This window comes from Eumetopias jubatus, unplaced genomic scaffold, assembly GCF_037043125.1.
Source record: "Eumetopias jubatus isolate StellerSeaLion01/CBP00866 unplaced genomic scaffold, mEumJub1_p1.0 scaffold_8, whole genome shotgun sequence".
NCBI classification, from domain to species: Eukaryota; Metazoa; Chordata; class Mammalia; order Carnivora; family Otariidae; genus Eumetopias; species Eumetopias jubatus.
In genome coordinates this window covers 41,217,084-41,240,838 of record NW_028274814.1, presented here as the reverse complement: position 1 = coordinate 41,240,838, position 23,755 = coordinate 41,217,084, and the positions used below count along the sequence as shown (strand labels likewise).

Here is a 23,755-nt window from a genome sequence, read left to right as displayed (position 1 = left end):
TCAGCCATTTCCCCCGTGCCCAATCCTGCAGGCGGCAGCCTGTCCCAAGTTCCCTGGGCCGCGACCCCTGAGGAGCCTGGCATCATCCTGCTCCCCAGGTGGAGGGGCTGGGTGGCGGGGGCTGTGAGCCCTGGGCCGGGGCCTGCAGGGGTAGAGGTCGTCATCCTCCTCCCAACAGTGACCTCTTCTTACAGGAATGGCTTGAGGCTCTCAAGCCCACATCCTCTTTTCTGCACGAACAAGTCGGGCAGCGGCACCTCTGAGCCCTGCCTGCCTCCGGCCGGTGGTTAACAGTCAGAGAATAATGTGCCCCGAGGTCCTTGCCGCTTCACCAGCTGGCTCCATCTTTTCCTGTTTGGCCTTGGCTGCTTGCAGCTCCCTGACCCCGCTGCGACCTGCCACTGGCACGCTCCCTCTCTCACACAGCCACGCTGGGAGCCTTTGGCCGCCCTTCTCCCTGCAACTCAACCTCGGCAGCAGCTGGAGTCTCCGCTCCTCTTCCCTGGTCACGCTGCTCTGAGAAGGGGCGGGGGCCCCCACCTGCCGGCACACCACGCCTGCTCAGTTTTCCAACGGTCCCTGATCGTGCAGGGGAGGAACGCTCCAGAATCAGCCCAATGAGGAGTTCCGAAAGTCCAACCATATGAAGTTCTTAAAACTTCCTGCAAGGAGGGCGCCACCTGGGACCCAGCTGCCTGGGCTCATAGCCCCCGTGAGTCTGCCCCAGAAACTGTAGCTGGGGTCCAGCTTGCGCTGATGCAGTATCAGTCCATCTGAAGGTGGAATTGCTAATTAATCACCTGAATGGCACCATGAGAAATGTTTCCACACAGCTCCTGCAGAGCTCCTCATTAAAGAAAGTATTGGTTTGGTTCAGACAGTGCTGTGCTGTTCCAGGTTCCTTTTGGATCTGTAGCTTTAGAAAATATCCGACTTTGCTTCTAGTCCAAACTGTACCACTGAAAAATTAACGGAAAAAAAAAGGTAGATGGTACAGAGGGAAGATGAATGTTTGGGTCCCCTTCTGTGCTTACCAAACTGATTCCTTCTATATTTGGGGTCCACTGTGGCAGAGTGTGGAGTGGCCTAGTTCTTATGGAGGGCTCTGGGGCCAAAGCTACAAGAACTTCCTTTAGAAGTCTCATTCCTGGTTTCTCCCAGACCAAACCTCAGTGGTTGCTTCTGGAAGGACAGGGGGCGGGGTGCAGCCCTGAGTGCAGGGGCCAGCCAGTCACAAAAATCGAAGTGGGGCTGGAGGTTGGGGAGGAGTTAGGGCAGGATGGGTCCAGTTCACACCAAGTCTCCCCGGGGACCGTGAGGATGGAACAAGATACAGGTCAGAGCAGGGGGGCAAATGAGGATCAAAGGTCCCATAGTCCTGGGCAGCAGGACACGCGTGAGGCCCAGGAGTCCGCGGGAGGTTCAAGAACGAGGATGTCCGCAGTGAGGTCATGGTCAGGAACTTCTGGCACGGCGGGGGCTTTGGGGAGGCCTCGCCTGAGCTGAGACTTGATGGCCAACGACGTGTGACACAGACACGGTCGGGACAGCGAGTCCCAGGCGGGGGCACAGAGAACGGCCCTGAGGCCTGCGGCCTCGCTGGTGTACAGGGCGCTGTGTGCACACAGACGGGGAGGCCGCTGGGCTCTGAGCTTAGAGCCATGGCCGTGATCGGCACAGGCATGAAGGGCGGGGGGCGAGCAGGCAGAAGCCACTGCTGAGGACGGAGGGGAGCCTGCCCAGGAGCGGCCGCTGGAGCACGCCTGGCCTGCCCAGTGGCACTGGGGGCTTTGGGCCACGTAGCTACCTGTACCCACCCGAGGCGTTCACGGTGAGCCGCCCCCCCGCCCCACCGTCACTGTTTAGTGGGGACGATACACACAGCAGGTTGGTGTGCAGACTCTGCAGCTGGACTCTCTGGGTTCAGCTTCTGGGCTCAGCCATGCTCTTGCCGTGTGACCCGAGACCAGCTACTTTGCCTCCCCGTGCACACGTCCCGGCCACCCGACGAGTGATGCCATGCTCATCTCCCAGGGTGAGAAGTGCTCACAGGAGGGGGGCCCCTGCTGTCACGGAGCACCCCGTGTGTGCGCTTTGGGCCACTCTGCGGAGTGAAGCACTGATGCTGCCAAGGAAGGGTCCGGCTCGCTCCCTCGCTCTCTGGTGGGAGGGATACCTTTCCACCGCCCCCGCTATAGAAAACGACGTTTCCTCTGCTCTTGAGAGGTGTGGCAGGCTCACCCAGAGTTGGGTTATGGCCTCCTCAGCAGTAGGCCAGGAATTTTGGTGGCCGCCTCGAGAGAACGGTGGTCCCTGCCCAGGCTTGGTTAGCCGGGGGAAGCTGGATAGCCTGGGGCCCAGTAAATCCTGACTTACACTGAAACGGGACCTCTCCAAACTACACCCAGGGTGTCTGAGGTCTGTCACCTCCCGAGCTGTCTTCATGCTTCCTGGAACCATGGCGGCCCAGCCCTCCCCGGCTCCCACGGGGGAAGCCAGGGGATACCCAGCTGTGACATCTCAGGATGCACCTGGGCTAATAGCATCCCCACGACAGCCCCGGTGCCCAAGGGCCTGGGAACCGAAGCCCTGAAGGTTTCCCCGGTCCTTCCTAGGGTCAGGGAGGGCCACTGCCTACTACAGAGTCCCCTCCGAGGCAGGCACAGAGTAAGCCCCTCACGTGCTTCTGTCTGTGTTCGGTCCCAGGCTTCTCAGGAACCAGACAGCCTGCCTCAGATTTTCCTTTCCATGTCTCCCGGAGGGCAGAGGGCCACATATGCGAATCAGGTCCCAGTAGCAGCCTTAGAATCCGAAGTTAAATGTGTAAATCAGTTTCTCAGTCTTGGCACCCGTGACATTGCAGCCCAGATCGTTCTTTGCCGCGGGGCCTGTCCCGTGTGCTGTGGGATGTTCGGCAGCATCCTTGGCTTCTCCCCACTAGATGCCAGGAGGCCTCCTTCCCCAGGTGTGACAATAAAAAAATGTCTCCAGACAGTGCCAGATGTCCCCTGGGGACAAAATTGTGCCAGGTTGAGAACGACTGGTATCAATTAAACTACAGTGACAATTCCAGGCCACCCACGGATCAGAAGATGGCCAAGCTCCCGCCCCCCGTGTGGGGCTGGCATGTGCTGGCCAGTCCCCTCCACCTCGTGGCATGCTTGGGAAGAAGGGCACCTACAGATGATAAGAGCAGGCCTACCACCATCGCTCAGAGCCTGGAACACTTCCCTCACCCCTGATTGTGGGCAGTTCTGAGACTGGGAGACTGTGGGCTCAATAAAACGGCTGTGGGCGAGGTGCACAGTCGACATAACTCGAAAGGAAGCCTGGCCCCTGGATGGAATGTTCTTCGTGAAAAGGAACATCCTCTCCTCCCTCTGTGTTTCTTAAGTCCTGCCCATGCCAGGCTCCGCACTGGGCTCTGGGAGATAGTCAGGCAAGGCCCCTGGGCCCGTGGACTTGCATCGCCCCTGACCTGGCCCCACACGCCCCGCCCTGCAAGCTGTCTGCTCATTCTCACCCCTCCTGCCTGCATCCCTTCCCCTACTTGAGGGGCCCTAGAGTTTCAGGGCTCCGTCAGCGGCTGAGCGTCCCCTGCAATCCAGGGATCCCAGTGACCATGGCCAGGCTGACGGGTGGTACCTGGGGGAGAAGGAGGTGTCCCCAACCATTGCGCCTGGGTAGGGGCTGGGCTTCCCCAGAGCGGGCCGTTTCAGGCAGCAACGCTCCCCTGCTCCTCCTCCTCTCCCCCCTCCCTCGTCCCCTCTCCCCTGCCTGGAGCCCTCTTCCTCTCCTCCTCCCCGCCCCCTCCTAGCCACATGGCCTAACACGCATGTCTGACCTGTCAGCCCCTGCAAGGACACACCAGGATGGAACGGTGCCCCGGAGCCTCCTGCCTGTGAAGCCCGGCGGGAGCGGGAGGGGTCACAGCCGAGAGCACAGCCAGGAAAGCAGCACGCAGGCTGGGAAGCGTGCAGAGCAGCCCCGAGCCTGGACAAGGCCAGGCAGTGGTGGCGACAGGAAGTTAGAACCCGCTGCAGGGCCATGAGGGGCTGGAAGACACACCGATGCCTTTCTCCGGGCGGGTGCCTTTGCAATTTCCTGAGCCTTAGTGGCTGCCCAGCCACCCCTACGCTCTCAGCCTCTTCTGCTCCACTACCCTCTGTGCGCTCCAGGCTTCGCATATGCTCTCCCCTCTGCCTGGCACATGCCTCCTGCCTTCTTCACCTGGAAGCTCCTCCTTAGAGATGCCGCTCAGGTGTCACCTCCTCCAGGAAGCCTTCTCCGACTGCCCTCCTCACCTAGGACCACCCATCATTTCTAAGCCTTGCCCTGTTGTGACATTTGTGACACAGCATTGTAATCACTTACTTACCTGTCCCCCTCCCCCCATAACTGTGAGGTGGGTGGATGGACTAACAAACTGACAGTAGACCACTGGGTGAAAGCGTGAGTGGGGAGCTCTGTGCCAGCAGCCGGGAAAGGCAAGTCTACCTGGAGCTGCTGGGAAGAGGAGGAAGACAGCATGGATGATGGGGTCCCTGGCAGGCGCCCCACCTTCCCCACCGCTTGGGGGAGACATTTGTTCTAGAAGACCTGGAGCACCACCTGCCTCCATGGGCCTGATCCTGGTGTGACCACCTTCACTCCTTTCTCCTAGTATTTCTGCCTGTTGCTGGTGATCTTCCTGGTTGAGCTGGTGGCAGGGGTCCTGGCCCACATGTACTACCAGAGGGTGAGTGCAAGTGTCCTCCTGCTATGTTCCCCATCGGCACCCCGCAGAGGCGACAGCATGGGGCGGGGTGAGCAGGAATGGGGGAGCTAGGGCAGTGACACACAGGGGTGTCTCGTCTCCCGGGCCCCAACAATCCTCGGCACATCCAGGTCCTCCTTCTTGTCCCGCTTCCAGCAATTCTCTGCCCCATCTGTGGGTGCTGATGTGCTGAGCGTGGGAGTCAGGGAGTGGGGACGCCCCATGGGAGGTGGGTGGCCCATCTCCCCTTCGATGCAGAGATAGAGGATGAAGCCAAATGGCGAGCATCCAAGGAGCAAGGCTGGGGCCAGGGCTGCCTGCCGAAATAGGAAGACCGCTCCGGGCCTCGCCTGCCTGCATTACACAAGGACGAAGTGGCCAGTCAGGTGCCCTCCCACCCGGTGCTGGGAATCAGGGGTTCAAGACCATGACCAGGGTGAGACAGATGACCACACTGGTTATTTTAAGCCAGCACCCGTACAACCAATGGCTGCCCACAGGGTAACAGTTGTAAATATTTTGAGTATCACCTCATCATCAAATGAAAAAAAGATTTAAAAGCCACCCCGCCTCGTGCCCAGCCTCATTGCCCTCCCACTGGCTTTGAGCCGGCCCCTCCCCAGCCCGTCTCTCAGCTCTGCCTGTCAGCTGTCTGGCCTTGCGTCAGGGCCCCAGCTTTTGCAACCTCTCTCTGTGAACCCCGTGTCCCAAGCTGTCTCCTACGGATGCTCCCGTTAACTGAGACCCCTCTGCCCTCGCACCATTCAACATCCACGGTGCTCTAGAGTTAGCTCCGAGTGGGCCTGGGGAGCAAGATAGGCGTGAGCAGTTCTGCCACCTTCCCTCTCTGCTCTCCAGCTCAGTGATGAACTGAAGCAGCACCTGAGCCGGACTCTGGCTGAGAACTACAGGCAGCCCGGGGCCTCCGACCTCACAACGTCAGTAGACCGTCTCCAGCAGGATGTAAGCAGCTGCCCGCTCCGGTCCCCCTTCTCCCTGCCACCCCGCCCTCACCCTTCGCCTGCAATCTCTGTGTCTACAGACCCCACCTAGGGCTTGCGGCCTTGGTCTTTTTAGCCAGGAATACCAGGCAACGAGGCAGAGCAGAGGTTAGTGGGGCTCGGAGCCCTAGGGGCATCTTAGTTCCACAGGGAGGCACCTTCCCCATCCCCCCAAGACTGGCTTAGCTCCCAGTAGGCTCTGCCCAGAGGGGTTTCTTGTGCGCTGCTCTAGTGGCTAAGGGCACCCGTGTACACAGAGGTACACACCCATCCAACCCACACCCACACGCTTAGCACACGCACCCTGCTGGTCAGCCCTGTCCAAAGCTCAGTCTGCACTTGTGGGACCTCACATGTGAGGAGCGGAGCCTGAATCCCTGCCCTCAGGGTCTTACTCCTGGAGCCCCACACAGCTGCAGTCAGCGCTAGGCTGGGAGGCCCCTCTGAGTGGAGAAAAGAGCTGGGGAGGCCAACTGGGGGGACCAGGAAGGAGGGCCCGGGTTTGCCTCGGTAGAGAGGGTGGGAGGGGCAGTCAGAGAGTGGGGAACAGCATGAGGAAGGGCACAGCCGGGAGCCAGTGTCTGCCGCTGCCCAGGGTCTCCGTGGGGACCCAGAGCATGTGGCCACCAGCCCACACATGCCAGCAACAGTCAGAACCAGAGGGGCATGAGGGACCTTGGGCCCAGGCCTGCATTCTAGGCCTGAGGAAACAGCCCCGAGAAGGCAGTGGGCTTCAGGCCAGGGCCAGTACCTGGGCTGTGGGCTGTACCCCCCTAGGTCAATGGCACCCACATGCCTCTATTCAGGAAATGACCATCGCAGTAGACGGTGTCTCTTCCTAACTGCCCAGCCCTGCAGGGCTCTCCTCTCCAGGGTTCCCAGAATCACCTCTCATGGTCCTCACACAACCCGGCGGGGAGGTACTCCATTAGCCCCATTGACAAGTGACAAAACGGAAGCCCAGAGAGGCTGTCACCTGTCCAGGGGACACGCAGAAGTATAATCCCACGTGACTCCTGGCACACGCCCTGCTGTTCCCGGCTCCATGTGCTGCTCCATCCTGCCTGCCCCCTTGGGGCTCCTCCTCTTCCTTGTGGGACCTTTCCTGGCCCATGAGCAGAACCGCTCGCCTCTCCTCCTCTGAGCTACTCAGCTCCCGATGTCTCCCCGTGGCTCTCCTAGTAAGCTACTGAGATGCACCAGAAAGCCAGGAACCATGGGGCTCACGCACGAGCCCGGGGCCAGCTTCAGTCCTGGCACATAGTAGGTGCCTAACACACACTTGTTAACTGTACTGAGCGTATTCCCGCCCTGCCTGCACCCCACACACCAGAGACGGCCTCGAAACAGCTGGCTCTGTGGCTCACGTGGGAACTTGGAGTCTCCGTCCCTCAACTCAGAGGGCAAGAGAGAAACAACGTCCTGTGTGTCTGCATTACCGGAGCCCCGGGCAGGCGCTTTCCTGCGCTGGAGCGGTGCGGAAGCCCCCGGTCTTATCCAGCACCCACACTGCCCCCTGGTCAACACTGACCTGCCCACACTGGGGCTCTGGGACCCTCTCTGCGTCCCTGCAGATCTGAGGGCTCTGAGGCTTCAGGGTTTGAATGAGGGTCCAGGGACCCTGCCTCCCTGGGGTCCTGCCTCCCTGGGTGACTAGGAACCCCCCCACCCCCCACCCCGTGTGGTCTTGGCCCTGCCCTGGGCTCTGCCCAGGGGTATACAGCCCCACTCTCTCAGGGACCCACCTGCATCTACTCCCTGCCCATCTTCCCACAGACCCTCCCTGCCGTCAGGACACCCAGCATCATCTCCTTACAGGACTTGGGTGGCCAAAAGGTGTCTTGCAGTCAGCTTCTGCAAACCTGCCTGGAGAGAAGCCCCAGACAGACCAGCTCCTTGCTCCAACAGGCAGAGGAGAACTCACAGAGAGGACAAAGAGGGGTTGGGTTAATATCTGAATAATGAGTCCTGCGGCCCGGCCACGGAGGGGCTGGAGGAGCCCAGCACGCGCTCTTCGCCCCCAGCCTCTGTCTCTCCCTCCAGTTCAAGTGCTGTGGGAGTAACAGCTCCGCCGACTGGCAGCACAGTGCCTACATCCTGTCTCGGGAGGCCGAGGGCCGCCGGGTGCCCGACAGCTGCTGCAAGACGGTGGTGGCACGCTGTGGCCAACGGGCCCATCCCTCCAACATCTACAAGGTGGAGGTGAGTCCCCAGAGCTCCCTGCCATCCAGGAGCCCCCACCCCCACCCCGTGAGAGGCAGGCTCAGGCAGAGGGGCGGCATGGGGGGGGGGCGGGTAGGACACACTTATGCACTGGCCATGAGGCAACATGAGACCCTCCCTGGTCTCCACAGAGCCCCAGGAGATTCTGGGACATCATGGCAGGCCTCTGGGTCACCCGAGAAGCCTGTGGGCAACCGAAAGGCCGGACCAGGTCCTTTAAGCCTCTGGCCTGCCTCAGCTGGGCGGACAGCAGCACCCTTCCCTCCCCAGCCTTGCCTGCTTCCGGGCCACCCTGTGTCACCTGCCCTTACCTTACAGGGAGGCTGCATCACCAAGCTGGAGCAGTTCCTGGCTGACCACCTGCTGCTCATGGGGGCGGTGGGCATCGGGGTGGCATGTCTGCAGGTGAGTTGGAGGGGGCGGGATTAGGACAGGGGCTTGCGTAGAGGAGCTGTGAGCCCCTCTCCCATTGGCGGGGATCGCAAATCACTGACCCTCTGCACGCCCACGCGCTGTCCTGCCTTCTCCTCTCCTCCTCCTCACCCCACCTTCCCTCGGCAGCCAAGGGTGCATCAAGGGTCACTCTCTTCCCCAGAGAAGATGAAGGAAAATGCCTGGGGGCCCGGGGGCCCACTTGAACTTGTAAGAGACCGGGAGGAGTGTGAGTGTGGGCTCAGGTATGTGCATGCACCCTCTGTGTGTGCACGTGGGTGTGTGTGCACAGCCTGCTGGGGTATGTGTGGTCGTCTGCATGCATCTAGGTGTACGTGGGGCTGTATGCACGGATGTGCGTTTAGGTGTGCTTGTGCATGTGTGTATATGTGTGTGCATGTACATGCACTCATTCCTCTGTGTGTGTGCGCGCGCACACATGCGTGCCCTGGATGTACGCTCCCCCTTGCACATCCAGCTCTCTGCTCTGAGCGATGCCCTTTGCCGTCTCAGTGCTCCACCCAACCCCCCGCTGTCCCCCAGGACGTCCGTGGCGCTCTCACAGTGGCTCCAGTCAAGGGTCGGTAGAGAGGAGTCAGGAGGGGCACCCTGGGGTGGGGCACACACAGGGGGCAAGGGCCCAGCCGGTGCGAGAGGGAGTTCTGTGCTGCCCCGCCCTTCCCACTCCTGGGACCACAAGCACTGACCATGGGAGGGGTGAGGGCAGTAGCTGGGCCATCAGAAGCCCTGGGGCCACCCCTGCCTCTGCTCCTGCCCCACCACTGCTTCATCCACAAAACGGGGATTCTGTCCCTAGCCACGTAAGGTCTAGATAAGAACGAGGTGATGAACGTGACCTGCTCGCGGTGCCGGCACACGTGAAGGCCTCCCCATAAGTGCACGTGGCTGTTGTCCATCTATCTGTAGACCTCAGAGTGGTCTCAGGTACTTTCTGTCATGGGATCCCCACCGCAACCGGAGACCCGTGCCAGGCGAGTGTCCATGTTCTCCCATTTTACAGATCAGAAAGTTGAGACCCAGAGAAAAGACTTCCTGAGGGTGTCACGTCCTGAACTGGCACCCAGGTCTCCTGGCTCTTGGTCTTTTGCTTTGCCCAACTCCCCACCCCACCACCACCAACAGAGAGTTCCATGGAAAGCAAAGCAGGGGCAGTAGCAGCAGTTGGTGTGGAGAACCTGCCAGGGTGGGGTTCCTTCCAGATCACTGCGGCCCGGCCACATCCGCCTGTGCGCCCGCAGGATCTAGCTGCAGCCTCGCCCACGGGGCTCTACCCGCTGAAGGGGCGGACCCGGCAACCCAGGGCTGGTTATGCCGTCTCTGGGCCTCAGTTCCTTGTTTGTAAAATGGGGCTAATTATCCCTAGTTTGGTGAGAGGATTAGCAATATATATGTAAATCACTTGGCTCATTGCTAAGCAGATAGCAGGTGTTCAATAAATGGCACCCATCATCATTGGATTCATTTCCACGTGGGCACGTTGTCTCCGGAAAAAGCCTTCTCAGAAAGTTGTTCCCTGGCCAGAACAGAGTGTGCCCCCCCCACCACCGCTGGTTGGAAGGCAGACCAGGAGTCCCCCCCCCCGCCCCCCGTGTGGGGGCGGGGCATCCAACGGCTCTTCTCTGCACTTCCCTAACGCAGGCCTTCTGCCTCACGTACTGAGCTGAGCAGTTGCTGCTGGGGGCTGAGGAAGGGGTTGCTGTGTGCTCCAGCTCCTGGATCAACTGAAGTTTCCAGAAACCTACTGTCTGCTTCAGGTGTGAGGGACCCCCTCAGCATGGACACTGAGCAAGCATGGGCCACACTCTCTATCCCTTTCTTCCTGATCTCTCCAGCCTTGGGAGCCTGTGGAAGCTGAGGACAGCACCAGTGAGGCCCGGGGGGAGGGAGTGCGTCTGCCAGTGCCCCAAGCCTAAGGTCAAGGTGAAGCAAGGAGGGCGGTGGATGCTGCCCAGGGGGCCATGTTGTTGGGCAGGATGCCAGCCGGCCCCAGACATTTCCTCCTCACGCACACCCCCATGAAGTCTCTGTCGCCCACAGCTCGTTGCTGCTGGTGTCCCTCAGCTGGAGCTTCCCCTGGCCACCACTGTGTGCCCCCCCCCCGCGCCCCCAGGGTTGCCCGGCCTCTCCCCTCCTTCCCGCTCCGGCTGGCCCTGCAGCAGCCAAGCCTCGGTCACAGCTCCCTCTGCTGGCCGATGCTGGAACTAGGCTGCCCAAGTCCGGGTCGGCCACCAGCCGGGAGGAAGGGCTCAGGCCAGGCCTGTGCCCAGGCTCCCAGCCCTCGTCCACCAGAGTGGGCACCAGGCACCTTCCCCACACATGGCCAGCCTGGCCCTTCCAAGACCCCCAAGGCTCAAGAGATAAGAGGCAGCGTCCTGCTTCCCTGGTGCCCAGGACCAGAGGAGACCTTGCTATGAAGTCAGAGGGCCTCCCTCCTTATGTGACCTCGAGGAAGTCACATCCCCTCTCTGAGCCTCGGGTTCCTTTCCTATAAAATGGAGGAGCTGGACATTTTCGAGCCTTCGGTGAAGAGGCAGACTTCTCTAATCCGTGGAAATCTCACCTAGGAGCCGGGCTATTAAACATGGGGAGGAGCTGCTCGGGTTGAAGCAGGAGTTGGGACTCTAAGGTTCCATGATTTTTGGTAAGACCCTGCCTCAGTGAGCCTCATGTGCTACAATATTCTAGAACGTGAAAGCACGTCTTGTGAATGCTCGGTACACCAAACAGAAAATGTGACTAACAAACCCCGATTTGTTTGGGGTTTGGCCACATGTCACTTGTGGCCCCGTGGATGTGTGGACCAAGTGCTAACATGCTTAGGAGACATGGTGGTGGGCTGGAGGGACACAGGATCTCCACAGCACCTCCACGACAGCAGGCTTCAACCTTAGCTGCCCATGGGGGCCACCAGGCGAGCCTTAGAACTAGCCAGGCTACACCCCAGCACCGCCAAATCACATTGGGGCTTGGCACCCAGGCGCCAGCATCCCTGTAAAGCTCCCTGGTGGGTCCCGTGTGCAGCCGGACCGAGAACACTGGCCGACGTGAGTGACAGGAGCCACGGGGCGCCCGGAAGTCAGATGAGGGAGAGGTCAGGGGCCATGGAGAACATGGCACCATCACAGTCCTTAAACACCTGAAGGCAGGCATGTGGGGGAGCAAGGGGACATTCCCGGGAGGGACCAGAGAACAGACAGGAGCCACAGGCAGAATTTACGAGACAGATGGGAGTATTGAACAACTGGAATTTTCTAGCAGTGGTCCCTGCGGAGCACAAAGCTGTGTGTGGCTGCAGGTTGCAGCTTGGGGGCTGGCCGCGACCCTGCAGCAGGGCATCCTGCCCGCGGTAGGCTGCATGTCCCTCCTGCGCTGCCGCCGTGCATTCTGGGCGTGCACCTGTTCCTTTCAGCAAGACCCTGCAGGGCCCCTCTGTCCGCCTCGGGCATGTGACTCACTACTCAGGATTTTCAGACCTGAAAGGGATAACTGGGGTCTTGAGATACCTCCAAATCACAGACTCTTCCTTCTGGAAGGTTCTCCCAAGCTAGCTAGGCCAGTGCTGTCAGCCCTGGCTGCACAGGACAGTCAGGCCCAACTGCACAGGATCAGGCTCAGACTGGGATGAGGCCTGGGCATGGGTGCTCTTTAAAGCCCTCCAGGCGATCCCCGTGTGCACCTGGGGTAGAGAACACTGGACCCACCCTGTTCATATACCTCTGAAGACACCTAGCCCCACCATGTGGTCACCTGCTGGCGGCCACAGAGCCACCATGGCAGAGCCAGCTAGGACCCCAGCTCCAGCTTCCCCTCTTGTGGGCAGACTCTGGAGGCCCTCCACACTGGAGCAACTTTGGAAGTTCATTTCTAGCCTACTCGGGCAAGGAAACTTCTGTCCAGAAAGGATGGAGTGGCTCAGCTCCCTTTCCTACTGCCCTGCTCACATGCCCTCGGGAAGCCTCCACCCAGAGGCCACGCAGAGGAGGCTGAAGGGAGAACATTCTCTGTCAACTTCGTAATGAGAGCTGCTCTGTGCCCAGTGCTGGGGCCACCAGTGGGCAGGGTGTGCCCCCTTCTCCCAGCAGCCTTGCCCTCAGGGGAGGAGACACATGGAACGTGGTTGTCGCATGCAGTCAGGGGCACTGGGCAAGTGTAAGAACTGGGGCTTGGGGGAGCACAGAGCAGGCCATAACCTGTCGGGCAGTCAGGAAAGGCTTCCTGGGGGAAGTGATAGATAATTAAACCTTGAAGGAGTTTGACAAGAAGAATCAAGACGGGGAAGAGTGACAGGGTGAGGAAATTGGGTTTGCAAAGCCTTGGCTGGCTGCTGTGTGGGGGAGGGCTTTATCCTGAGGGCCTGGGAGAGCCGCTGCCTGGCCTCTCATAGGCTCAGGGTGCGGGAGGGGAACCATGAGTTGGTCCCTATCATCCCAGTTTAAAAAAAAAAAAAAAATCTCTCCAGGGAAGGCTGTCAACCAGTGAACAGACTGGAGGTTTTCCTATTGATAGAGGGAGCTTTGAGGCTCAGAGAGGGCTATAACTGTGGCCAAGGTCACACAGCCCCACACAGAAGCTGCCTTACTCCCACTCTGATGTTTCCAGACTGTAGAACAGAAACATGTTGCAGAGCCCCGAAAACTCACAGGACGGCCAACATTGGGATCTGCAGATCATTAAAAGGGAAACTGAAAGATCATATTGGATTGGCTTCCTGGGACCTCGCTGGCCCTTCCTTGATGCTCTTAATAACAATCAGGTGTTAGCCCAAAAACCTCAAAAGAAGCTGAAAGCATGCCCCCTCCCTGTTCAAAGGGCCCCGTCGGTGGCAAATGCTGCACCTAGGCAGGCTGGCAGAAGAGGGCGCCGTGCGCCATGCACCGTGCAGCCCTGCCCCTCGCGCGCTGGGCCACGCCCCCATTCCCTGCTCCTGCGCTCAGCTCATCGCCTGTTCTCTCTGCTCACCCTGGGCTGGCCACCCGAAGCCCTCGGTGCTGACTTCTCTATGTCCTCCATCAGGAAGGAGATGCTGGTGCTCGCTCAGAGATCAGATGGCATCCAGTACTCCTCTGTATGAATCAGGGTGCTTGTGTGTGTGTGCACATGTATGTTGATGAGTGTGCATCCTTGGTCCCTCTGCATGTGTTGGGGCGGGGGGCGGTGTGTGTGGACATGCATCGGTGAGATTCTGGCCCATACACCTCCCCCCTCACCTGCCTTCCCTGGGAGGAAGGTCCACTCCCCCGGTGCCCTGGCACAGACCATACTCCGTAGGAGATGTGGCCACAAGTCTGTGCTGGGCCAATGCTTCCCCTGTGGCCTCCCCCTCAGCAAGAACCAGAAAGATCCAGCTGACCCCACAGGTTAGCCATCAAACCACAAGGTAGGGAGAGGGGAAGGGGGCGTGCCGCACGACCCCTGGGTGGAAAATGGCCACAATGGCACCTGCTCAAAGCCAGTGGGAGACGAGATAACTCCTCAGGCCGCCTTCAGCTTGTGGTGCTGAGTCCGGATGTGGACTAGCGCTGCTCTTAGTGCCGAGTCTGAAAGCTGAAAGCTGTGTTCCCGGGGCTCCACTGTACTCCCACGTGGGGATGGAGAGCAGGGTGGCAGGGGCAAGAAGAAGTGCTCATCCTCTGCCACCTCCTCAAGCTGGCCTTGCAAAGAGAAACTGAGCGGCTGCGAGCGCATAGGCGTCCTCATCAGCCTGACCTGCCCCCACCGCTCAGAGCTCCGGGGGCACCCAGATGTGCTCTGGCAAGATCCGGTCAGCAGCAGCTATTGGAAAAGTTTGGGAACTATGGGGGCCTGTTCCCCATCTCGGGGAAATCCGCCTTTGCCCATGCGCCACAGGACAGTCATGGGGCTGCCCTCGTGGCGCCTCCATCCTGTGTGCAGGGGGTTGGGCCCAATGGCCTTGTGTCTCAGCAAGATCACCGTCATGGGCCTCCTGGGTGTAACACAACCCCAGCTTCTTGTCCTGCATTTCAGAGGTCGGCAAAGTGAGGCGCCACAGGGGGATGGTGATTTTCCAGGACTGCCCTGCTTTGGGCAGGATGCTCTAGCGCCTCCTTGTTCAGCTAGTGGATGTGACAGAGGGGCTGTCAGGCCGGCTCCTGGGGCTGGGGCTGGGGCTGGTGCCGCGCTCCACGCTGGCTTACAGGGTGACGGCCTCTGAGAGCCTCGGTTTCCCCAGCGGCTTCTGTACATCAGCCAGAGAATCGACTACGAACCTTAGTTTTGCTCTGGAGTCTGAGAGCAGCAAGACACAGAATCTCTCCTAGAGGAAGAGAGCTTCAGACAGCAATGAGGGAGTGGGACTATGACCCCTCAGGATCTAATTAAATTGGGCCATCTCTGGAGATCTAGGGCCACAGACCCATAGTGGACTGCTTGTTAGAAATGCAGGATCTCGGGCCCCACCCCCAGACCTCCTAAGTTGGAATCTGCCCTTTGTCAAGGTCCCCATGTGCACCCAAGTGTGACCAGCCTGCTCCGGGGCACTCCCGGGACAGCAACTTCCTGGGCTCCTGACCTCTTTGCTCCTCTGCTCTCTCCACCTGGCAGATCTGCGGGATGGTTCTCACCTGCTGCTTGCACCGGAGGCTCCAGCTGCATTTTTACTAATGGCCAACTGCGTCCCCCTCCAACAGCCCCTCACAAGGACAGGTGCCCAGATCCCATCTTCCAGGCCTGCAGAGTCAGCCCCAGCTTGCCTAGAAACTCCCAGAAACTGCCCCTACTCTATGCCCAGCCCCTTCAGGCCTGCCAGGTGCCCAAGACCCTGACTCCTGTGGTTCCCACCCAGGCCAGGGGCCCTCAGCCCCCTCCCTCCACTTCCAAGTGCTCAGTGCCAGGATCCCCGAGCAGGGGACCCATCCGCCAGCACCCCTCACCAGCAATGGGGGGCCCGTGGACTGCAGGAGGGTGACAATCAGACCCTCTGCTCCCTCCCAGCTTCGGAAACGAAAATGAAGGTCTGAAGACCCCAGCCCCTCTGGGACTCCTCCTTGCATTGGGCCCGTGAGCTCCCCATTGGTGCTGAGCACCCCTCCTCTTGTTCTGCTTGGTGTCCTTTTCTCTCCCCACTGGGAGATACTTAGGGTGGGGCAGTTAGGGTCAGCTCTGCCCCCAGAAGACCCAGTCCTTTGATGTGCCCACCCCCACACCTTCTCACCTGGAAGGGAGTGTCCTTGAGGGCCTGGTTCCTTCCCTCAGGGCCCGGCAGTGGAGAGGTCTGGGGTGAGGACCCTGGAGCTGGGGTTGGGCAGTGGTGGGCTCGTGGCACTGCCAGGGAGGGGACCAAGGCAGGTAAGGTGGCCACCACACCGCATGCTGCCCCAGGACCCTGTGCACTGCCCAGAAGCCATCCCTGGGGAGAGGTCCCCCAGGAGACCATGGCCTTGAGCCCCAGTCCGCAGTTAATAGGCCCCTCAGGGATCTCCTCTCTATGGCCTGATTCTCAGGAATGCCAGGTTTTTAAAATGATCTCCAGCTCTTCATGTTGGTGGGAGTGAAAACCCCTTCCTGATTAGGCCAAATCACAGACCCTGCAAAGCTGGAGCCACGGAGAAGGTGCAGCTCTGAGTAGAGGGGTGCTCTGCCCTGAAACCCGTTTTTCCTGGGCCCACAGTCCCTGACCCCATGGCCACCACTGAGCCGCCTCCAGGAGCCCTCGCTCCGCTTCCCAGAGTGAATACAGTCCCTTTCTTTGGTTCTCCCTTGCTTCTCTGAATCAGGCAGGGGATTTTTCAGGAAGAACTTTCTCAAATACTAAGGGAGAACGGAACAAAAAGAAAACCCTGGAAAAGGCAGAGTACAGACTCTGGCAGTTTTCCAAAGAACAAGTGTTAACCTGGAAGTCAGCCACAGGGACCCCCCGCCCCCCAGTAGCTGTTCCAAGTGGGTAGCCCGGAGCCAGAGAAATCCACACCCGGCTCCTGTACCTTCCAGGTCCCGTGCTGCCCTGCTGGGGACCCTCTTACACCCCACCATGAGAGGGTGGCCCCTTGTTGATAAGATCAAGCCAAGAAAGGCCACACCTTGCCTCCCAACTCATTCCAGGCCCCAGTGTGATGAGCGCAGCTCTTGGTAACCTGCGTCAGTCCTGGGTGAAGGGTGTTCTCTCCCACACACAGGTCACTGCTGCCCCCAAACAGCCCCCAACTGGACAGACACTGTGCCCCCTCAGAACACAGATTACGCCCACGCGCAGAGGGAAGACCAGCTTCCCAGGGCAGGTGGCCTCCCCGACCAAGGGGGTCCTCCAGGGGCTACCGGAACCCCGGCTGGCTTATCCGCTCTACCCTCGGGGCCCTGGGGTTGCTGATGCAGACTCATTAACAGGGAGACCAGCTTTCCAGCAATCCTGACTGCACCAAGGCCGGAAGAAACGGTACTGGGACTATCTTTGGTGCCCTCCAACTTCCTGGGAGTCATGCAGACAATCGAGAAATGATGGACCCCCAAGCTCTCTGCAGGGCTAGGTGGCAGACTGCTGGGTCTTACCAAGGGAGGGCTGAAAGAGAGCCGTGTTCTTCCTTGGAGGGGCCCGCGGGAGGCAGTGATGCCCGGGGAGGGGCCGGGTCCTGTGGTACCTGCCAACCCCTGCTGGAGTCACCGCACTCTTGACTGAGGTCAGTGGGGCTTGTGGAGGTGGGACAGGGTGACCGGCCCCCGCGTGGGGTTAGGCCGCCCGGGTGGAGGGCAGGATTAGCTGTGATTCTACCCTGGGCACCGTCCCACCCCGACGGCCGCTGGAGGACGGATGGTCCAAGCTGCAGAGACAGAAGGGCCCAGAGCTTTAGACAACGCTGATCTGCTTGTTCGTGCCCACAGCCCGGGACGGGAGGCAGGGTTAGAGGGAACGGAGGCCCAGGATACGGCGGGCTCCGGCTCGGGACACGCAGAAGGCGGGAGTCCGGAGCCCAGGAGGTGCCCGCCTGGCCTGAGAGGATGCGGATCTGCGCCCAGGGCGCTGCGTGGAGGCAGTGGTGCTCGCGCGTTCCTCGGGGGGAGAGAGAAGGGCGCGCAGGACTGTCGCACGCCGCCCGCAGCGGGTGTGTGAGCACACCGGGACCCAGAAAAGCCAGCATTCTGTCGAGGTCGGGCCACGGCAGCTGCTGGAAGCCACAAGCCGGAGTCACCCATCCTCGCCCTTCCCTCTGCCCGTGCGCTGGGGCAGCCACCCTGAGAGGGATGGCCTGTCCCCACTCGGGATGACCTGTTTCGTTCATTTCACTCATTCCTTTTCCTGGGGAGGCAGGAATGAAACTCGGCCTTTGGTGAGGGGATAAGGCTTGCTTAAAATGTTCATGACCTCTCCTTTCTTCTCCCTACCCCTCCCGACAGCCTTGCCCCAAGTCTAGGGGCCCCTCTGGCCTGCCACAGGGGAGCGTCCAGGGCCTGGTGGTTACTGAGGGCCGACTATGTGCTCAGAATGTGTTAGTCCCCTAAGTGCTTTCTCTCATAGCAATCGCTGCAAGAAGGTACTATTGTCCCACTCCACAGGCGACAAAATTAAGGCTCAGAGCTGTTAAGAGATTGGCCGGTCAGTGGTCGTGGCTGCCGTCCTGCACCCCGACCGGGTGGAAGCAAGGGGAGCTGGGAGCCCCCGCTGCTCGGTGTCCTCCGGCTCTCCATCTGCGCAGTAAGCTGTCAGGCTGATGTTCAGGAACAGCGTGGCCCTCGAGGGGCACTGTCCAATAGCAGCGGCCTGGCCCCCCCTTCCCAGAGCGGCTGGAACCATCCATCAGCCGCGGCGCCTGTGCGCCCTGCGCATCTGCACCCAGCAGAGAGGCCTGGCTTCTTTCCCCCTGACAGCCAGGCGGTGTGGTGGCTTAGGCTGCAGGCGGGGGCCCTGGGGACCACCGCTCAGGGCAGGGGCCAGCCCATCACCTCGGGTGCCAGCGCTGACACCGAGTGAGAGCAGACCAGACCTCAGCAATGGGAACCCGAACACGGCGTGTGGAATCTCATGCCCCGGCAGAGATCACATCTGGGGGCACGCAGGGCTGGCGAGGGTGCGGGGAACCCCTCTCCTTGCCCCATGTGGGGCCCAGGGGAAAAGTCTCAGGTCACAAGCACTCACAGCCACCCTGGGTGGGGAGGAGGCTCCGTGGGGCGGGGGGGGGGGGGCATGTTAACCACCTCCAGCTACCGTTCCCTACCCTGTATTGCTGATGCGGGGCTCGGAGGGTGGTGGCCACAGCGTGGTCTCTATTTCACAGAGCTGACGGCCTGGAATCTCATCAGGCCGCTCAGCCCGTGCACGTGCACGGCCACAGGCACTTAGGTCTGGAAGGGCCAGCGCTGCACTTGGGGGAGGGGGGTGCCCCCAGGATCCTTGTGCCCTGCAGCCAGTTTGGGTCTGAGAATCGGCCACTCTGGCCTGTCCCGGGGTTTGGAGATAGAGGAAGTGAACTGAGACACTTTCATCACCCCCCACCCCACTTTCCACCTTGCAAACACTCTCCACTTTTGGCCACTTGGGGCCTGGGGAGAGAAGGGGAGGAGTAGGGGAAGGCGGTTGACTAGCTAAAAAGAAAACGTGTCTTCTATGTCACTGCTGGGTGGCGCTCACATCACCGAGGATGCTAGTGATGTGGTGGAACCAGAAGTTGTCAAACTTGACGATGCATCAGGTCGCCCGGAGGGTCACCCCCTGAGCGTCACCTCTGCAGGGGCAGGGTGGAGGACTTGCGTTTCTAACAAGTTCCCAGGTGATGTTGGTGCTGCTGGCCCCGGACCCACCCTTTGAGAACCGCTGCTTCAGACCACCCCCCCAAGGACGCTTGGCCACCTTCCTTTGTAGGCGCGTCAACCCTCAGCATCCTTCAAGATGTCTGGCTGGGGCCCAGCCCATTCACCGCTCAAGGGCGGGCCAGGGACACGCCTCTCCTGCCATGCCTTCTTGCAGCACCCGCTCTGCCCTCTGCGTGGGTCTGTGACCGTGGCTGGGAGACCAGGTGCCTTGGTCCTCTTCCTGGAAGGGAACAGATTAGCTTCCGACCACCTTCCGTGTGCCTTGGGAGAGTCCAGCTCCATTCTCGTCGCCCCACTTTCTAGTTTAGCACGATGGCCCCGCCCCGCCTGTACTCCATCCCCCAGCCTCCCATGTGCCCCCTTCCCCTCTTGCTTCTGCCCCCAAGACCCCCCGTGCAAGTGCCGCTAGCAATTCCAGGCAGCCCAGTATTAGGCCTGATGGGCTTCTGGAACCAGCTGGCCCGTGGATATGGGTCGTCACAATATTGTGGAAACTGAGAAGTTGCCTTACCTACTGCATATAGAGAAGTTGCTATGTAGTTGTGAACATGCCCCTCTGCTCAGCCTGGCCTCACCTGCTGAGTGGCATGACAATAAAGGAGTTGTATCTACGGCTACCTTCTGTTGCTTTTTGCCTCCTCTGCAGGGAAATCTCAGACCATCAGTTCATCAGATGTCTTTCAACCTACTGTGCGTGCTGGAGCTGACATTAGTCATGGGGAGAAGGAGAGGAAGGAGGAGCCCTATTAGGAAACGCACTGACCACAATGATCGAGGTCCTGTCTACCTTTTTTGGTCTGTCCACCTATTCTTTGAACAGACCTTGCCTTGCCTACCCATGGCTACAAGCGAGAGCCAGGCTCAGACAAGTGGGCTCGGGCTGCATTCCCCTGAAAGCTGCCTGCCTATGGTCAGCCAGCATCCCCGCACCATTCGCCACGAAGCATGGCTCAGTTTGCACGTCCTGCTGCAGGCATCACCCCGTGCTGGCTGCAGCAGAGGCTGAGTGTGGTGAGGGGTCAGGGGCAAGGGGGCCCCCTCCAGCTGGCCCTCAGGCTCCCAGCTGAGCGTCGGAAGCCAAGACACACACTGCTCCCGTTACCCAGACCCCCAGCCCATCTCACTCCAGAGTGACAGTGTTTCTGCACGTGGACCAGCTAATTTGTCCCCATCCCCAAATGCAGAGTGGGACACTCTTTCCTCCAAAAGCAAAAAGACTTCAATCTTATGATTCAGAGGAGTGGAAGGTATCAGGTTGCCCAGTGTGGAGCCACCAAGAAGTAAATGCTTTGATGACACAAACCATTCATCCGATCTCATCCACTCTTCTGCCTAGAAAACTTGGCGGGGCGGGCGAGTGGGCGAGCCTAAAAAGTACCTGGGAAAGCTGGCCTCTGGGGGGTCCCAAGATGGCGAGACTGGAGTGGGCTGGGGAAGCAGATGGGAAGTGAGCCTCTCACCTGGGGAGAAGCTGGAAGGGGCCTGCTCACTTGCCAGGCAAGCAGATTTAGTCTGCAGGCCTGGCCAGCTCTCATGGGTCTCCCTGTCCCCCTTGGTCAAGTTCATTCCCTCTGATGGCTTGCATATTAGACAGGGACTGGACCCCGTCCAGGGCCCGCCCCAGGTCACCTATGTTGTTGGACCCGGACACATGGTCTCCTCAAGCATCACTGTGCATGTGCGTGCGTGTGCACATGCACAGAAGCCCACGAGCGTGCCGGGGAGGGACGAGCATCCCTCTGGGCCCCTGCCTCCTGCACACAGGAGCGCGGTGAGGTGAGCGTCACTGCTGTCTAGAAAGGCTCTGGTGGCCGAGAGGAGCCTCGGGTAGGTGGGCAGCAGCAAGAAGCTCTGTGAAGCTGTCCTCCTCGGTGGCCGCAAGCTGACCCTGTCCTGTCTGCGGCCACTGCTTCCCAGCAGGTGCCATGCCTCATATCAGCCCCAGTGCCAGGCTGTCATGTCGCCACAAGGTGGGCTCACTTTGAGCTGGGACCCTGGTTCCTACTCCCTCTCCCCAGCTGAGAATAGAGAGACTGTCAATGGGGGTGGGGGAGACACAGGGTCCAAAAGCCTAGATCATTCCACTACCTTCTTTTTTTTTTTTTTTAAAGATTTTATTTATTTGACAGAGACACAGCAAGAGAGGGAACACAAGCAGGGGGAGTGGGAGAGGGAGAAGCAGGCCTCCCGCGGAGCAGGGAGCCCGACGCGGGGCTCGATCCCAGGACCCTGAGATCATGACCTGAGCCGAAGGCAGACACTTAACGACTGAGCCACCCAGGCGCCCCTCCACTACCTTCTTCTTAAAAACAAATACATGAGAAGCCCCTACTTGCCTTTTCCTCCTGCTTCTGTCCCCTGGCCGAAACCCAATCGAGCAAGGACTGAACACAAAGGAAGGGGTGCTGTGAGGGACCCGGAGCGATCCTTTGGCTCAGGCCAGGGGTAAAGAGAGCAGTGAGGAAAGCTTCCATCCAGCCCTGGCCATCAGCAAGGTGCCAACAGTGTCCCTGAACTGAGGACGTGACCAGGGCAGCCAAGAGGGTCACATTCTCGTTAGCCTGGGCACTCGTGATGAGGTCACGAGCAATTTCCGCTGGACTTCTAAAACATTGAAAGCCGCTCATGAGTCCCTAATGGCGGTTTAGAGAACCCCCAAGTTGGGGAAGAGGTCAAATTCAATGTGTCTCCCTGAGTTGCCAACCTGTAAATAAGAAGGCTGAGTCCTTTCAGGAACTGGAGTCCCTTTCCAGAGAAAAGACATGTATCGGGAGTATGTTGGGGTCCCAGGAATTGGTGGGGAGTCAGTGGGGGCACGAGGAGGGAGGCAAAAGGCAAGGAGCTTCCTGAGGCCACTGAAGGACAGCACCGGGGCCCGCCTTGTCCGCATGTTGGGTCGGCCCTGCTCTGCATGTTGGCCGAGGCTACTTCTTAGACTCCACAGCCACCAGACGGAAAATCTCTGAGCCACGGGCTCAACCCACCCGAATCAGCCACAGACCTCCGTGTGGCCCTGCTCTACGGGCTCCCCGTCCCTCTGCGTGACGGGACACCCAGGGAAAGCGGGCAGCGCCCACGGTTTGCCCCAGCTGGCTCTCGCCGCCAGGCAGCGTGTGGGGCCACCGAAGGGACACTGCAGCAGGCCCTGTGGCGTGGCGCTCTGCTTTCTGTTAGCTTAAGGAGGCACGGCAGTCCATCTCCACAGCCGTCATTAAACTCAGCAAAAACGAGATGGCTCAATCAATAGCCTCCTCCTCTTCGCTGAATGCGTTAGAAGGGACCATTGCAATGCCAATATTTCTGTGTCCAAAGTGACGGTCATTTAATCTGACTTCCCTCTTGTTTCTGTGGAGTCTTGAATGCTGCTTCTGGGCCATTCCAAAGCAAAACAGAGGCCCCCCCCGAGCCCGCACATCTCCATTCCACAGCTTCCTACCACCCCCCATATACTGACTCCCCTTTCCAGATTACTCTCCTGTGTCCCCAGCTTTCAGCCAGGGGGACGCCCTTCCTTGGGGTTCCACCTCTAGTCCGGGGACTCCTGAGAACTCAGATTTGAACAAACTCTTGCCAAGCACTTAGCCTGGTCCAGGCACCACCTGGATGTCTACGTGCATGGTTTTATTTAATCCTCACAGCAAATCTGGAAAACAGGTATTGCCCTCATCGTGCAGATGACAGTGGGACAAGGTCAGTGACCACCCAAGGCTCACAGGACCAGCACACGCAGAGTGAGAATTCAGTGCAAACAAAGGACAGATTTCATTCTACCACGCTGGTCTCTGCCTGCACACGAGCCCAGAAAACACACTCATCCTCCATTTGGTGCAAACGGTTAGTCATCTACCTGTCTGGGGTGACGGACATCATGTTGGATGGATGGCAAGAATGCTCTCCCCTCCCCTGGCGCCCCCCCCCCCCCAGTAAATCCAGTTAATCGCCAAGTCTTTCAATTCTCCTGTATGTCTCTCAAGTCTGGTGCTTTGGTCTCCCTCCCACTGACACTTGCCTGCGGGCTTTATCATCTCTCACTTAAGTCACTGTCGCAGCCCCTCCCTGATGTCCCTGCATCCACCCTGTCCCATTTTACCATTTTGCATGCCACAACCACAGTGATCCTTCCCAAGCGCAGATCTGAGCCAGGCACACAGGACTTGAAGCCGGTCAGAGGGCTCCTGCTCTTGGCTTCCAGTTCAAACTCGCCCCTGGCTTAGTGCCTTGTGATCTGGTGGCTGCTGCTCTCTCCAGACGCCCCCTTCGCGCTTGCCCTGTGCGCCTGCTCCAACCACATCGGCAGGGCGCACCTTCCGATCCTTGCCGGGTTAACTGCTGTCTTCACCTCTCAGCTGCGATATCGCCTCCCCAAGTTGGGGTCAGCGCCTCTCCCACCCCGTGAATAGTATGATCATAGCATGAAGTTGCAACCCTGTCTGCTCTTCTGTGGTCCCCACCAGGTTGCTGGCTCTGTAAGCGCAGGGTTTGGTCTGGGTCCTTCACCACTGTACCCTTGGTGCTTGGCCCAGGTATTCAATACGTCTTCGGGTGGATAAGCATCTTGTCCCTG

The 23,755-nt window shown here is 59.7% G+C and overlaps 1 protein-coding gene across 2 annotated transcripts in view; it reads left to right on the top strand.

Annotated features, from left to right (window-relative positions):
* The window catches only part of TSPAN11 (tetraspanin 11), a 72,830-nt gene extending 52,437 nt beyond the window's left edge, over positions 1-20,393 (top strand). Inside the window, exons 4-8 of one of the 2 annotated variants that reach the window (XM_028121071.2) lie at positions 4,664-4,738; positions 5,615-5,719; positions 7,801-7,959; positions 8,299-8,385; positions 19,838-20,393. In XM_028121071.2, coding sequence (XP_027976872.1) covers positions 4,664-4,738; positions 5,615-5,719; positions 7,801-7,959; positions 8,299-8,385; positions 19,838-20,197 — 786 coding nt within the window. In that variant the 3' untranslated portion in view covers positions 20,198-20,393. Of the gene's footprint in view, positions 1-4,663; positions 4,739-5,614; positions 5,720-7,800; positions 7,960-8,298; positions 8,386-14,994; positions 18,546-19,837 lie in introns of those variants that run through there. The other variant, XM_028121072.2, reaches the window with a different exon arrangement.
* The last annotated feature ends 3,362 nt before the right edge of the window (positions 20,394-23,755 follow it).